The sequence below is a fragment of the Oryctolagus cuniculus genome, chromosome 15 (genome assembly GCF_964237555.1).
Source record: "Oryctolagus cuniculus chromosome 15, mOryCun1.1, whole genome shotgun sequence".
Taxonomy (NCBI): Eukaryota; Metazoa; Chordata; class Mammalia; order Lagomorpha; family Leporidae; genus Oryctolagus; species Oryctolagus cuniculus.
The window spans coordinates 33,734,599-33,751,515 of NC_091446.1; the positions used below are offsets into that span (position 1 = coordinate 33,734,599).

The 16,917-nt window shown below is 38.6% G+C and overlaps 1 protein-coding gene across 10 annotated transcripts in view; it reads right to left on the bottom strand.

Annotated features, from left to right (window-relative positions):
• Positions 1-16,917, bottom strand: part of CC2D2B (coiled-coil and C2 domain containing 2B) — a 120,274-nt gene that overhangs the window by 86,833 nt on the left and 16,524 nt on the right. For 8 of the 10 annotated variants that reach the window (XR_007910852.2, XM_051823119.2, XM_051823118.2 and 5 more), the window contains 7 exons: positions 11,753-11,813; positions 10,681-10,757; positions 9,854-9,919; positions 7,107-7,190; positions 1,713-1,911; positions 1,135-1,271; positions 912-1,040 (listed from right to left, as the gene is read on the bottom strand). Coding sequence is in view for 9 of the 10 variants with exons in the window: in XM_051823119.2 (XP_051679079.1) it covers positions 912-1,040; positions 1,135-1,271; positions 1,713-1,911; positions 7,107-7,190; positions 9,854-9,919; positions 10,681-10,757; positions 11,753-11,813 (753 nt within the window). In the remaining variant the exon portion in view is untranslated. Of the gene's footprint in view, positions 1-911; positions 1,041-1,134; positions 1,272-1,712; positions 1,912-7,106; positions 7,191-9,853; positions 9,920-10,680; positions 10,758-11,752; positions 11,814-16,917 lie in introns of those variants that run through there. The other 2 variants (XM_051823120.2, XM_051823122.2) reach the window with 2 other exon arrangements.

Here is a 16,917-nt window from a genome sequence, read left to right on the forward strand (position 1 = left end):
AAGTACATGGACCCCTGTCACATGTGGGGGACAAGGATGGAGTCCCCGGCTACTGGTTTAATCTTGGCCCAGACCTGGCTGTTGTGGCCATTTGGGGAATGAATCAATGAATGGATTCTCTCTGTCTTTGTCACTCTGCCTTTCAAATAAACAAGCAAGCAAATAAATAAATAAATAAATTTTTTAAAAAATTAACAGACAATACCAAGTGTTGGCAAGAATATAAAGCATCTGGAATTCTCATACTCTACTAGTTTAATTTGTTGAATTTGGTATAAACCACTCTGGGAAAGTAACATCATATAGTAGAACTGAACACAAATAAAGCTATGACACAGTACTTCTGAGATATTACTCCATGCCAAAAGGATATACATAAAATTATCAGAATATATGTTCAAAACTTTCCTAGTAGTGTTATTAGTAATAGCCAACAACTGGATGCAACTTATATCATTCAAAAGCAAAAAGGATATATAATTGTATTTTTATACAATGGAGTTCTATACAGCAACAAAAATGAGCAAACTACTGCTCCACACAACACAGAGTACCTATTTTATGTAAAACACACAAAACAAATAAGTAAGAGTAATCTATAGTGGTAGAAAGTAAAATGACAACCCAAATACTATTAATTCATTCACTCACTCGATATCTATTTTATAAAATTAGGATCATGTATATTTTTGCATTCTGCTCTTTGCACTTTACAAATTGTCTTGAGCATTTCTTCATGTCATTCAATATTTGTTAAAATACAATTTTAACTTCTATTTAACATTTCACTATAGTTCTACCATTATACAAGACAATAGCTTTAAAGGGTAAATCAACATCACAAAAAGATAAGTTGTAACTGATAGTACAAAAATTCTAATCATAGTTACAAGTAAAACACTGTTGGTTACCTTCCTGTATATGGTCTTTAGTGTTGGATTTAAAGATTCTTTGTTTAGATTTAGTCTGAAATTCCATGACTGCCTAATAGGTGAAGGTAATGACATTATTTCTCCATTCTCTTCAAACCAATACTTTCCCTATCAAAAACATTTAAGAAATGTAGTAATTAAATATTTCACTGAACAAATATAATACACTATTATCGAGTGGTTTGTTAGCTCTTGCACTTGCCTCATCTAATTTAAGCAGGCGATTTTCCATCTTGTTGCAGGTCTTTTTACATATTTCTGGCTTTCTCTGAATATAGAATCCTTCATCTTCTAAAATGCGTGGCATCATATTTTTTGGCAGTTTACGCTGGCTGATCACTTAGTAACAAAATTTAATTAGTTAAACTAATATTGACCAAATATGAAGCACAAAGGAGCTATCGTCATACCCTACAAATGAAGTATAGCAGTGTGTAATACATACACACACACACACACACACCACACACACACACACACACCAGGATCTTCAAAAAGTTCATGGAAATGTTTATTATGGAAAAACTTCATGGATTTCAAACTTGTTTGTACCACAATAAACTTATCTTTAATTCCATTTTCCTATGAACTTTTTGAAGTATGATATATACATAAATGATGAATGAGTTCTCTTAATTTCCTTAACTTACAGGAGGCATGAAAAACATAGAAAATTTATTATAATTTTAAATCAGTACTTTCTGCTTATCCAGCATGCACAGAAGCTACTATTCTATAATATTATTAAAGAATTGAATATTTTATTGAAAAAAATATTACCTGGAGAACTACTTGGCACAAAAATATTTGTGGCCTGTTTTTTCATTTGTTCCTGATCATCTTCATATTCAGCAGCTTTTACCTCAAGTAAATCTGTAAAAATGACTTCTTCCATAAAATCTTCATCTTGACCCTCAGCAATATTTTGTAAATTATCGCCAAGTGAAAAGTATTTAGGGTAACTATCATTTCCTGATCTCTGTTGAAGACAAAAAAGAAAAAAAATATACAATATGATTGTTTCCAATGGTTAATATAAAGACATATAAAATATACTGGAACCTTAACTGTGAACAATCTTTTTTATTTTTTAAGGGATTTACTTAGTTATTTGAAAGGCAGAATGACAGAGAGAGGGATATAGAGAGGAAGAGGGAGAAGGAGGAGGAAAGGGAGGAGAGAGATCTTATCTGCCAATTTACTCCCCAAATGGCTGCAACAGGCAGGCCAAAGCCAGGAACCAGGAACTGCATCCTATTCTCCCACATGGGTGGTAGAAGCTCAAGTCCTTGGGCCATCTTCTGCTAACCTTCCAAGAACCTCTGCAGGAAGCTGAATTGGAACACAGCTTAACCCACTATGTCACAACACCAGCCACTGTGGACAGTCTTTTTTATGTAAGATACCTAAATCAAGTTTTAGCTGAAATTAATTGTAGTGAAATTTCACCAAACATAGAGGAACTCATTTAAGGTATACAATATGATTTTGCTATAGCCTATATTTGCAATTCAGCGATGAGAGTCTGCTGAAGTAGAATTATAATTTAAGCCCCTCCTGCTCTATGGAAATGCTAAAACATTAAAATTATTTTCAGCTATTGAGAATGCAAAGTGTGGGGCAGAGTCAAAAGACATCAGGCCGTGTGGCCTTAACTCTCCTCCTTTTATCTTCATCAGTCAGAGAATAGCAATATCTAAAATGATTTGGTACAGGTATGCTGTTTTCTATAAGGCATTTAAGGAAAAAAAAAATGAAAGAAAAGATTCAGTATCAAAGAATACAGTGATTACAGTAAAATTCTGAAATGTATATATGGAATATAGGGATGGAAGCATAAATTACTAAATATTACATGCTATTGCTTATTTTATGACCAGAAAATTAATATGAACTTGTTCACTAAATGAAATCAGTTTATTTTCAATTACTTTACTTATCTAATTTGAAATCTACATATTTTAATGAGAGTACTGTGAGTCATGCACATACTTCAATTCTCAAAACCATACATTTAGAATAAATAATAAAAACAATTAACCACAGAATTCCTTTGACTAGAGGACCTTACATGGTCCTGACTGACACTAACAGAAGTAAATAAGTAATGCTTATCAAGTCATCATAGCATCACATCCTTTCCAACCCTGTGAGGAAATCAAGAAAATATTTTATATCTAGAAATCTTTGGGGAAGCATTTTTAGAATTCAAACAAGGTATAACACTGATATTTGGGAGCAAGATTTAGAGGATATGGATATGAAACATCTCTTAGAAGATACCAAATGTGGGCCAGCGCCACGGCTCAATAGGCTAATCCTCCGCCTGCGGCACCGGCACACCGGGTTCTAGTCCCGGTGGGGGCGCCAGATTTTGTCCCGGTTGCCACTCTTCCAGGCCAGCTCTCTGCTGTGGCCCGGGAAGGCAGTGGAGGATGGCCTAAGTACTTGGGCCCTGCACCCCATGGGAGACCAGGAGAAGCACCTGGCTCCTGGCTTCGGATCAGTGCAGTGCGCTGGCCGCAGTGCACCAGCCGCAGAGGCCATTGCAGGGTGAACCAACGGAAAAAAAAAAGGAAGACCTTTCTCTCTGTCTCTCTCTCACTGTCCACTCTGCCTGTCAAAAAAAAAAAAAAAAAAAAAGGAAGAAGATTCCAAATGTGGACCAAAAAGGGCTCTTTGCTCCAGCTGGATTTCCTATACAGAACCCTGCTGCCTCTAGGGCTGAGGTCTGCCGCAGTTGAGTATGTCAGCCTCTCGTCTTGTACTCCAATCACTGACTTATGATTGCTTCTGTCTTTTATGAGTCCTACCCAGTCTCCCTGAGACAAGCTGTGATCTCAACCAACATAAGCCCAGTATACCCAATTATTCCTCACTTAGTCTAAGTCTAGTTGTTGCCCTAGATCATCACCTTCTTGGTCTTCACTATGCAGTTCCCAACAGAGCAGTGTCTGTTGGCTTGTGTGACAAGAGTATGAGGTCAGAAGATATACAAATTGAGTAAAAGAATACAAGTTTTAAAAGAATACAAATTCAGTATTGAATGGTAAAAAGAGAGAGATATGGCCCCCACTTAGCTCCCAGGAAAATGCCTTATTAATTGTGGTGTGAAAAGAAGAACCATATGAAAGTAACCGCAGACCTACTCTAGGTCGCCCAGATGAGATATTTGGAACCAGGGCTCCTCTCTTACCAAGAAGGGGAGTCTTGGCAAACTCAGCCTCTCATATTATAGTACTTTCTCTTCTCTATGATGGGGAGAGTAATTTTTTTGTGGACCTTAAAATCACCAAATATATGGATTTTCCAGAAAACCTCTCTAAAAAGCTCACTTCTAAACTTCCTCAAGCTCAGTATATGTCATTTGTCTCACCCCAAACCCTTATCAACCTAATTTCTTTCAAGCTCACCCCATGAGAAGGAAAGGCAGCCCAAACCACAACCCCTGGTCCTGGCATACTCTGTTGGGTGGGAGGATCAGAGATTGGGCTTTCTTTTGTTTGCTAGAAATATTTATTCTTCAACCCAAATAGTGGGGTGCTAGGAAGTCAGATGATTTGTCATTCAAGTACATGGGCATGTTTGATACCCATTTATTCAATATTCACCCAAATATTCATTGAGTGCCTACTATGCTCCAGGAAGAAAACAAACAAATAGACAAAAAAATATTTTAGATGGTGATAAGGGTTAGGAAGAAAAAAAACACACGGTAAAGAAATAGCAAGCACTGGACTGGGTGAATTGAGGGGTATTATTTTAGATACTATTGTCAGACACAGTATCTTTGATCATATGGCATCTCAACATAGACCCAGAGTTGGTGAGGGGTAGAGAACTAGGATAAAGGAAGAATTTTCTAGGCAGATAAACAGGTGCAACGACTGTTAAGACAAGAGCATAGTGTAAGTAAGGAACAAGAAAGAAGCTAATGTGCTGGAGTTAGGTGAAAGGGGGAAAGTAATAAGAAATGAAATCAGGGAGGCACCAAGGGGACCAGGTCATATATGCCTTGAAGGCACCTCCAAGAACTTCAGCTCTTATTTTAAGTGAGATAGAAAACCTCCAGAAGGTATAAGCAAAAGAATGGTCTGTCCCAGATTTTAACAGGATCATACTGAATACTGTAGGGTATTAAATATAGACTAAAAGGGAAATAACAAATACGAAGAGGAAGTTTGGCAATGATCCAAATGACAGATTATGGAGAGTTAAACTAGGGCAGTGCCATTGAAAGTAACAAAAAGTGGGCCAGATTCTGCAATATTTTGAATGTAGAACCAATAGAATTTGTGATGAATTGGATACAGGCATGTTGAATAAAAAAAGGAATCAAAGATGACACCAAGGTTTGGCTGAGCAATTGGAAAAATGGAATTTTCATTTACTACTGTGATGGTGTTTATATAAAACTATGCGTTCATGTACAAGGATGAGTGCAGAAAAAGATATAAAAATAATCTAGTGGTTATTCAGGGCAGCGGATTTCAGTGACTTTATTTTCTTTTTCCTCTTTTCCTGCATTAGGTTTCTATAATGTATTCATTCTACTTGTTCAAAAATTTAAAAGACAGTATTTTATTATGGAAAAAAACAACAATGAAAGGAAGGAAAGGAGCAAAATTCAAAGAAAGGGGATTGAAAGAGTCTGGGTGATAAGTAGGAACAAATAGGCACCAAAAAGAGACTTGAAAAGAGGCTCTGAGCAATCTGGAAATGATTGACAGATGTTAGAAGACATGAGCTGGGACAACTTGGAACAGAGGTACAGGGTGGCACGAGCCTCAAGAACACCGTGGAGATTTGAAGGTACAGAGAAATTGGAAAAAGGACGTAGAGACAGGAGCAGAGAGGGAAACTGGTAAGACTGACAAGTCAGGAGGAGATGGGAGATAGACCCATGAAACTAATTGGTACTCTTATTGGAGGAAGGGCAACCTACCACAGAGCCACAGAGAGACCAAGGAGTCTGAGAAGGACTGGGAAGAACTGACAGAAATTAGAAGGGACAGGAATGGGACTGGGTGGGACAGAGATTGTGGAATCCGCGAGGTGTAATGCAGATATGTGCAACACCTGATGAGAAGGAGAGGAACAGCAAACAAACACAGGCTTTGAAGCCGACAGCCTGTACTTCCCAGCTCTCTCAGTGCTCAACCCTCAGTGCCTCAGTTTCCTCACTTAAAAATAAAGATAATAATATCTGCCCTACAGGGGCTTATTATGAGACCTGAATGACATAATCCACTTAAAGAACTTAGTATATTGTTGGGCATCCGGTAAGCACTCTATAAATATTAGGTATGAACAGTCAATTCAAAGGGAAGAAGCCTCAGAAATAAAACCTTCAGGCCAGCGCTGCGGCTCACTAGGCTAATCCTCTGCCTGCGGCGCCGGCACACCGGGTTCTAGTCCCGGTCAGGGTGCCGGATTCTGTCCTGGTTGCCTCTCTTCCAGGCCAGCTCTCTGCTGTGGCCCGGGAGTGCAGTGGAGGATGGCCCAAGTGCTTGGGCCCTGCACTTGCATGGGAGACCAGGAGAAGCACCTGGCTCCTGGCTTCAGATCAGCACGGTGCGCCGGCCACAGCGTGCTGGCCATAGCGGCCATTGGAGGGTGAACCAATGGTAAAGGAAGACCTTTCTCTCTGTCTCTCTCTCTCTCTCACTGTCCACTCTGCCTGTCAAAAATAAATAAATAAAAAATAAAAAAATTTAAAAAAAGAAAGCCGGCGCCGTGGCTCAATAGGCTAATCCTCCACCTTGCGGCGCCGGCACACCGGGTTCTAGTCCCGGTTGGGGCGCCGGATTCTGTCCCGGTTGCCCCTCTTCCAGGCCAGCTCTCTGCTATGGCCAGGGAGTGCAGTGGAGGATGGCCCAGGTGCTTGGGCCCTGCACCCCATGGGAGACCAGGAAAAGCACCTGGATCCTGGCTCCTGCCTTCGGATCAGCACGGTGCGCCGGCTGCAGCGGCGGCCATTGGAGGGTGAACCAACGGCAAAGGAAGACCTTTCTCTCTCTGTCTCTCTCTCTCACTGTCCACTCTGCCTGTCAAAAATTAAAAAAAAAAAAAAAAAAAAAAAAAAAAAAATTTAAAAAAAGAAATAAAACCTCATCTCCCTTAATGAAGAGTCATTTTCTCAAGAGCGAAGTTATAGGAGGGGACAAATCCAACCTGTTCTGAAGACTGACCCAAAGCAGAGTCTTCTTCACCACTCAGAATGAAAAACGAAAGACCTTCATCCAACAAGACCTCATTCTGTGGATCAAATAATAAACCACTATTTAGGGTTGAAATGAATTATTTTCCTGCTTATAAGTGATGGAAATACCTTTTTGTAATATGGTAAACATTAATTATTACCTTATTAATAAAGAAGGAAAAGTAGGACAAAGAATACCAAGTTATATTTAGCTTTGAGATTGGTTGATTCATGAGGGGTTTTTTTGTTTGTTTTTAAATGTTCTTGTGACTGCAATAGGAATCAAAACAGAGTCAAAATATCCTCTCTTCTTAAACTATTGCCTCACCTCAAAGTTTAGTTGAAATGCCAGCTCAGGTCAAATTTTTTCCCCTTCCTCTTTTCTGGTCCTCTCAAGCACATATGTGCTTGGATACATGCATAAGTACCACCTCACTCCTTAATCTTTAGTGGAGCTATAGGTAATTAAAAGTCTTTTTTTTTTTCAAGATTTATTTTATTTATTTGAAAGGCAGAGTTACAGAAAAAGGGGGAGAGGAGGAGGGGGAGGGGACAGGAGGGGGAGAGGGAGAGGGAGGGGGGAAGGAGAGGGAGAGGGAAGAAGGGTCTTCCATCTGCTGGTTCACTCCCCAAATGGCTGCAGCAGCTGAGGCTGGGCCAGGCTGAAGCCAAGAGTCAGGAGCTACCTCCAGGTCTTCCACTTGGGTGCAGGGGCCCAAACACTTGGGGCCACCCTCTGCTGCCTTCCCAGGCACATTAGTAGGGAGTTGGATTGGAAGTGGAGCAGCTGGGACTAGAACCAGCACCCATTTGGGATGCTAGAGCTGTAGGTGGTGGACTAACCTGCTTTGCCAAAGCACTGGCCCCTAATTAAAAGTCTTAAAAGTGGCATATTCTTAGTTATAAACTTGCTTTCTTTTTTACAATCTTGTAAAGTCTGTATCTTTGAAATGTAAGACATCACTGCTTACTCATACACAATATATTAAATCAAACTGTTTTAATGCAAGTTTATAAAAGAACAAATTCTATAATGAAAAGGAAAGCTCTGTTATGAGGACTCAAATAATTAAAACAATATACAAAAACTTTTCTTCTATTCTAACCCTAAAAGTTACTCAGTTGGTAACAATGCAGTATATATGAACTGTCAGTATAATAGAGTATATTTACTTCTCATTTTCTCTGCTCAACTCTGAACCACTTTTTTTTTTATTTATTTTATTTTTGACAGGCAGAGTGGACAGTGAGAGAGAGACAGAGATAAAGGTCTTCCTTTTCCTTTGGGTCACCCTCCAATGGCCGCCGCGGCTGGCGCACTACAGCCGGCACACCGTGCTGATCCGAAGCCAGGAGCCAGGTGCTTCTCCTGGTCTCCCATGGGGTGCAGGGCCCAAGAACTTGGGCCATCCTCCACTGCACTCCCTGGCCACAGCAGAGAGCTGGCCTGGAAGAGAGACAACCAGGACAGAATCTGGCACCCCGACCGGGACTAGAACCCAGAGTGCTGGCACCGCAGGTGGAGGATTAGCCTAGTGAGCCGTGGCGCTGGCCTTCCAAACCACTTGTTAAAATCCTCTACTTCCTGAGAAGTCTAGTGGTTTGTATGGAAATGCATTGAAACCAATTTCTCTTCTTTTTAACTCTTTGCTTGGTATTCAACTGTTAAACTTCGAGAATTTTTAAACTATTCATATTTTTTACTATTCATGGTTAAATTAAATCCAATATAAGCATGATTTTATTCATATGTTGCATGAATAATATGTACATAAACATTCTTTTTAATTTGCTTTTGCTATTAAATATAATTAAGATTCATTTAGGAAACTTTTATTTGAGAGGCAGAGAGAGAGAGAGAAAGACAACATGAGCTCCCATTTGCTGGTTCATTTCCTAAATGTCTGTAACTGCCAGGGGTGGACCAGTCTGAGGCCCAAGAACCAACTACTTGAGGCACCACCTGCTGCCTCCCAGTGTGTACATTAGCATAAAACTGGATTTGGAAGCAGAGCCAGGGCTTGATCCTGTATACTTTGATATGGGATGTAGGCATCCAAAACAGCAATTTAATTAATAGGTCAAATGACTACCCCTAAGTAAAATGAAATTTTAAGGGCCTGAGCAGGGCACAGTACACAAGACAAATTTAAAAACAACATTCCTTGCATTTTACAATTTGAAGAGTTAAATACTCTAGGTGCTTCTGGCTGAAACTACTAGTTGTTCATTATTGTCTTCCCCCCCAACCTTTGATAAAACAATTTACTTTTAGCTGGATACTTAGACACATCTCCCAATATCCTTTCACTGAAATGATGTGTGCGATTTGCAAGTCTTTATCCATTAAGACCAACCTGCACTCCTTTGCCTCTTTCCTCTCTCTCCCTTTTGGCCAAAAAATGAAATCACTGGAGTTTTGCCATGGACTCAGAGATGAAAACCATATGTAGAAGATGGCAGAACTGTCCTGCCGAGTCTGGGCTACTTAACAGTTACAAAATATAGAAGTAAAGCGTGTATCTTAATTAAGACATTTTTATCTTACATCTTTTTGTTATAGTTCCTTCACCCATGCTCTAAATAATATAGTTACCCCAAATCTGAATATTTTGTCACGTTAAATTTTAAGTATACTACTAAATATTGAGTTTCAGAACAAAATCTGTATTGGAAAGTTTATGTCCATAAAGCTACTTTGCTTAAAACAGTTATTCACCTTAGACCATTGATGTAGCTTAGTATCAACGAACAGCTGAGTTGAAGATTTTTCACCTTGATTTATCTGAAACACAACATAAATAGATCTTTACAGAAACAGACATATTGAGCTCATGAATCTTTTTCCAAAATGTATAAAAATCAAGATTTCTCAATGTGCTTCTTTAAAAAAGTACACGTGTGTATGTGCACACATATGTTGTGTATTTCCCTGAGATGCCATATATAATTACTACAATCAAATCATTTAACTTTTCTTGGCTTTAGGTTTGACATTATAGGGACTTTATGATAGAAAAGGGGAAAAAACATGGGAAGCAACTTGGAACTTTATGGAATTAAGAAGCTATATTAGAACTGAATTTCAGCTCTCTCCTTTTTAAAAATTTGAGTAGGTGGCAGAGAGACAGAGATAGACAGAGCTACAAATAGAGATAGAGATAGAGATAGAGATAGCTTGTTAGAGGGGGAGAGATAGATATAGATAGATAGAGATAGCTTGCTGGGGTGGCGGGGAGAGCTCCCATCCACTGGTTTACTCCTAAATACTTGAAATGCCCCCAGGTTTTCCACATGGGTGGGAGGGAACCAATCAACTGAGCCATCACTGCTGCCTCCCACGGTTTGTATCCGCAGGAAGCTAGAGTCAAGAACTGAAGCCAGGTACTCCAATGTAGTACACAGGCATATGAGCCAACATCTTAACCACCAGCTATATGCTTGCCCTTCATCCTTTTTTTGTCCAAAAAAAAAAAAAAGTTTATTATGCAATCAGTTTCATTTAAAAAGCACTTTCAAAAACAAGAAAAGTTTAAAAAGCATTACCTTAGCATTTTTTAGCTTTTCTCTTACTTTGCCTCTCAATGTCTCTATTATGTTTTGATTTTCTTCTGCATCTAAATCTATCAGGACACGAACATAATATAGAGTTAACAATACTTTCTTATCATTAAACAGCAATAGCAACAAGAGATTTAAGTACCTTAACTGCATGTACATCTAAGGATCATAACAAGTATGAAGACTGGGTCACTGTCCCATGAAAACTTAGAACCCAACACCCACGGATGTCCTTCCCCTTGCTCCATTTGGAATAAATGCATTCACCCATGATCAGAACTAAATTTTGTTTCCCTTTGTGATGACTTCTGTACCCTCTGTCACCTTCTTCTACTGCCAGTCTTTTTACTGGCCAGGGTCCTTCTTTGTAGTGAGGTCTCCCTAAAAAGGCTCAGATCAGAACATTTTTATCTTTATTTACAGCTCTGTGAGATATACAAATTGAGATATACAAATATTAAAGCTAGGTTACTTCAACCTGATTTAAATGGAAAGAAAGGAATCTGAAAGGAAGAGAAATAAGTCCATAGGCAGTCATTTTAATTATTTATGTTAGTTTTGTAAGATCAGTATAATACTTCTGACCCCTGCTTCTGTCAGCTCTAAAGGGAAATGAAATAGTTTTGTAGAGTATAACGAAGGCTCCAGCTGTTGAGTGCACTCTAAGCCATGTGTAATTTTCTGTTATCCTGTTTATATCTATTTATTCTGGCTGATCCACTAGAGGAATTGAGAAAGAAAAAGGCTGTATAGTTTGTAAACAAAAAGGTTGTATAAATCTGTGTGTGTGTGTGTGTGTATCTTTACTGTCAGTCTCAAGCACTAATGAAGTCTCCATGTTTGCAGATAGAAAAAAATGGAATTTAGGTAATCATACATATTAAGTTTTCTGTGTATTTCCTTATGTCCACCTTGATTTATCTAGGAAGTTTAAGTCCTGTTTAAACTAATTGCTTAAGAAATTTGTATTCTCAGCTGAAACCCTAGTGTGGGATTAATTATTTACATCTTTTAAAAATAAAAACCAAGAATATCAGAGTTGTGGTATACTGAGAACCTTTTTGGAGATGCTTATCTACAATTTCTTCTACTGCAATATTGTTTGTCTCTTCTGACATCTGAAAAAAAAAGTGGGGAGAGTTAATTTGTATATTTTTGCTTTTTCATTGAATATATTTTCAAATTTCGTCAGTCATTGGAACTTCATCTCCTTTAAAATACCCATTTATATCCTTTGCTTGGTTTCTTAAATTTTATCTTTTTATTAATATGTTTGAGTTCTTTATATATGGATTTTTAAATTAAGAAATTGCTTTCTTAATATAAAAAGGACAATTTAATGATAAAAGTTCAATGATTAGTTCTTAGTATTCTGTATTATCTTTTTCATGTGTCAATGAGACATATGAAATGAGATTAGACTTATTTGAGACTTATTTTGAAAATATTTTGAAAACTCAACATTATACCAGCATTAGCTATTACCTGGCTGATTATAGCATCTGGCAAAGCTGAGCACCCTTATTTTCTGAAAACTTTCTATATACTGACCCTCCACCTTCCTACCTCTCTGGTCACGTATTCATGCATCTTTCACAATACTTGTATGTTTATTGTAAGATGGAAAAAATCCATAGTTCTGTACAGTAAGTTTAATAACAATTTGTTCATTTTATTCACAATATTTGTATGTTTATTGTAAGATGGAAAAAATCCCTAGTTCTGTACAATAAGTTTAATATCATGCATCTTTCAATAGTTGCACTTCTCCCTATAGTTCGAATGCAAGTACATTCCAAGTTTTTGGAGAGTTTATACATTTCCATGGCTTCCCAAATCCATGTCTCCAACCTTGATGGCATCCCTGAATATCAAAATCATATTTCTGGCTGTTTCCCAGTAATTCTAGTCAAATGTTTTAGCATAAGAAAAAAATCAGTATTAGATTAGCGCTTCTTCAAATTATCCCTATTTGCATTATGAGACGATTCCATATATAGGAGGCCCAAAAGAGACTATTGGAACTCATTAAAGAATTGGGTTAAGTGCCAGGATGTAAAATTAACACAAAAAAATCATTAGCCTTTGTATACACAGGCAATGCTATGCCGGAGAAAGAACTTCTAAAATCAATCCCATTCACAATAGCTACAAAAAAATTAAATACCATGTAATATATTTAACCAAGGAGGTAAAAGATCTCTACAATGAAAATTATGAAACATTAAAGAAAGAAATAGAAGAAGAAACACAAAAAAATGAAAAAATCTTCCATGTTCATAGATTGGAAGAATTAATATCATCAAAATGGCCATGCTACAAAAAGCAATTTACATATTCAATACAATCCCAATCAAAATGCCAACAACATTCTTCTCAGATCTATATAAAAACGATGCTAAAATTCATATGGAAACACAAGACACCCCAAATAGCTAAAGCAATCCTATACAACAAAAATAAAGCCAGAAGAATCACAATACCAGATTTCAAGACATACTACAGGGCATTTGTAATCAAAACAGCCTGGTACTAGCACAAAAATATACATGTACATCAATGGAACAGAACAGAAACTCCAGAAATCAATCCACAACCAACTAATCTTTGATAAAGGAGCTAAAACCAATCCCTAGAGCAAGAACAGTCTCTTCAACAAATGATGCTGGGAAAGCTGGATTTCTGCATGCAGAAGTATGAAACAAGACCCCTATTTTATACAAAAATAAACTCAAAATGGATCAAGGATCTAAATCTATGATCTGATAGCATCAAATTACTGGAAGAGGACACTGGGAAAACTTGGCAAGACATTGGCAGAGGCAAAGATGTCTTAGAAAAAAACCCAGAAGCACAGGCAATCAAAGCCAAAATAGACAAATGGGATTACATCAATCTGAGAAACTTCTGGACTGCAAAAGAAACACTCAGTAAAGTGAAGAGGCAACTGATAGAATCGGAAAAATATATGCAAACTATACAATTGATAAAGGATTAATATCCAGAATCTATAAAGGGCTCAAGAAACTCAACAACAAAACAAACAATTCAGTTAAGAAATGGGCAAAGGATATGTACAGGCATTTTTCTTTTTCTTTTCTTTTCTTTTCTTTCTTTTTTTTTTTTTTTTGGACAGGCAGAGTGGACAGTGAGAGAGAGAGACAGAGAAAGGTCTTCCTTTTTTTTTTTCTATTGGTTCTCCCTCCAATGGCTGCCGCAGCCGGCATGCTGCAGCCGGTGCACCGCACTGATCCGAAGGCAGGAGCCAGGTGCTTATCCTGGTCTCCCATGGGGTGCAGGGCCCAAGCACTTGGGCCATCCTCCACTGCACTCCCAGGCCACAACAGAGAGCTGGCCTGGAAGGGGGGCAACTGGGACAGAATCTGTCGCCCTGACTGGGACTAGAACCTGGTGTGCCGGCACCGCAAGGCAGAGGATTAGCCTATTGAGCCACGGCGCCGGCCAATGTACAGGCATTTTTCAAAAGAAGAATCTCAAGTGGCAAACAGACATGTGAAAAAATTACTCAGGATCACTAGCCATCAGGAAAATGCAAATCAAAACCACAGTGAGGTTTCACCTCACTCCAGTTATAATGGCTTTTATACAGAAATCAATAAACAAAAAATGCTGGTAAGGAAGTGGGAGAAAAAGTATCCAATCCACTGTTGGTGGGAATGTGAACTAGTACAGTATGGAGATACTTCAGAAAGTTGAAAATAGATCTACCATATGATCCAGCAATCCCACTTCTGGGAATTTACCCAAGGGAAGTGAAATCAGCATATGAAAGAGTTATCTGTACCCCCATGTTTATTGCAGTGTAATTCACAATAGCTAAGATATGGAATTAACCCAGATATCCATCAAAAAAGACTGGATAAAGAAATATATAGTAAGGAATACTACCGAGCCATGAAAAAGCATGAAATTCTCTTTTGCAACAAAATGGATACAAGTGGAAACCACTATACTCAGTGAAAAAAGCCATTCCCCAAAAGACAAATACCATGTTTTCCCTGATCTGTGGTAACAAATAAAGTATCAAAATGTTTAACAGCAAAATTGACATTTTGAGATTTGATCATTGTTTACAGCCCTTGTCTCTATTTTTGAGGAATAGTGTTTTTTTCTCCTTGCTATTTGTTGAACTCATAGTGCAGGGTTAATCTTATGAGTATAAAGTAAATTGAAAGTAGATCATTGTTATCCTACACAGGAAGCAGGATACACAGCAGACTCATAGAATGGCAAATGCCCTAAACAGCACTCTGGTCTCAGAATCAGCCCTCAAGCATTCGGATCTGGCTAAAAAGCCCATGAGAGTTTTGCAGGCATGGAAAGCCAAGACACTGTGGCAAAAAAAAAAAGACCTAAATGAAAGATCTCTGCAAGTGAGATCCCAGCAGAAAGAACGGGCCATCAAAGAAGGAGGCACCTTTCTCTGAAGGTATGACTATGGCCTTGTCTAAACAGGATTGGAGTTGGTGCACTCAAGAGGCTTCCATAGCGTTGGCAGCTCATGCCAAGAGCCTCGGGTGATTACTGATGTCATCAATAAGAGTGTCGATTGTTAAATCAACAACGGGAGTCACTGTGCACCTACTCTCCATGTAGGATCTCTGTCCTTAATTTGTACTATGCAAATTAATGGTAAAACTACTACTCAAACAGTACACCATACTTTGTATGTCTGTGTGGGTGCAGTCTGTTGAAATCTTTACTTAGTATATACTAAATTGATCTTCTGTATATAAAGATAATTGAAAATGAATCTTGATGAAGAATGGGATGGGAGAGGGAGTGGGAGATGGAATGGTTGTGGGTGGGAAGAAGGTTATAGGGGGAAAAGCCACTATAATTCAAAAGTTGTACTTTGGAAATTTATATTTATTAAATAAAAGTTGAAAACAAAGTAGATCATTGTAAAAATTAAGAGAGGCAATAAGAGAGGAAGGAGAAGGAAGGGTGGGAGCATGGGCAGGAGGAAGGGTAGGGTAGAAAATGTCATTAAAATACCACTATGTTCCTAAATCTGTATATATGAAAAGAATGAAATTTGTTCACCTTAAATAAAATAAAAGATGATCTGTTATTTTCTAGCTTTTAAAAACCTCAGTATTCTTTTTTTTTTTTAAATGAAATGCTTTATTTTGCAACAAAATGTACGTAACTGGAAACCATTATACTAAATGAAATAAGGTAGTTCCAAAAAGACAGTTTATTTTTTTTTTTTTTGACAGGTAGATTTATAGACAGTGAGAGAGAGAGACAGAGAAAAAGGTCCTCCCTCGGTTGGTTCACTCCCCAAATGGCCGCTATGGCTGGCGCTGTGCTGATCCAAAGCCAGGAGCCAGGTGCCCCCCCCCCCCCCGGCCTCCCACGCGGGTGCAGGGCCCAAGCACTGGGGCCATCCTCCACTGTCCTCTCAGGCCACAGCAGAGAGCTGGGCTGGCAGAGGAGCAACCAGGACTAGAACCGGTGCCCACATGGGATGCCGGCACTGCAGGCAGAGGATCAACCAAGTGAGCCATGGCGCTGGCCCCAAAGACAGGTATTGTATGTTTTCCCTGATCCGAGGTAACTTACAGTGTACCTGAAATATAATGTATTGAAGTGAAATAGACATTTTAAGATTTGATGATTGTTTACAGCAAAAACCTCAGTATTCTAAAAGTAAATTATTCTATCAATGTTAAATCCTTTTTAGAATGATAAGGATGGGACCGGCACTGTGGCTAGTAGGTTAATCCTCAGCCTGTGGCACCAGCATCCCATATGGGTGCCAGTTCTAGTCCCAGCTGTTCCTCTTCCCATCCACCTCTCTGGTATGGCCTGGGAAAGCAGTAGAAGATGGCCCAAGTACTTGGGCCCCTGCACCTGCATGGGAGACCTTGAAGAAGCTCCTGGCTCCTGGCTTCAGATCTGCGCAGCTCTGGCCATTGCGGCCACTTGGGAAGTGAACCAGAGGATGGAAGACCTTTCTCTCTGTCTCTCTCTCTTTCTCACTGTCTGTAACTCTGACTCTCAAATAAATAAATAAAATCTTTTAAAAAATGACAAGGGATATAAGTTTGGTTTTAATTCTTTTTTAAGGTTTTTATTTAATGAATACAAATTTCATATGTACAGTTTTTAGGGATATAGTGTTTCTTCCCCCCATTCCCACCCTCCCACCCTCATGGCTTTAATTCTAAAGTTAATAAATATAATAGCAAAGAC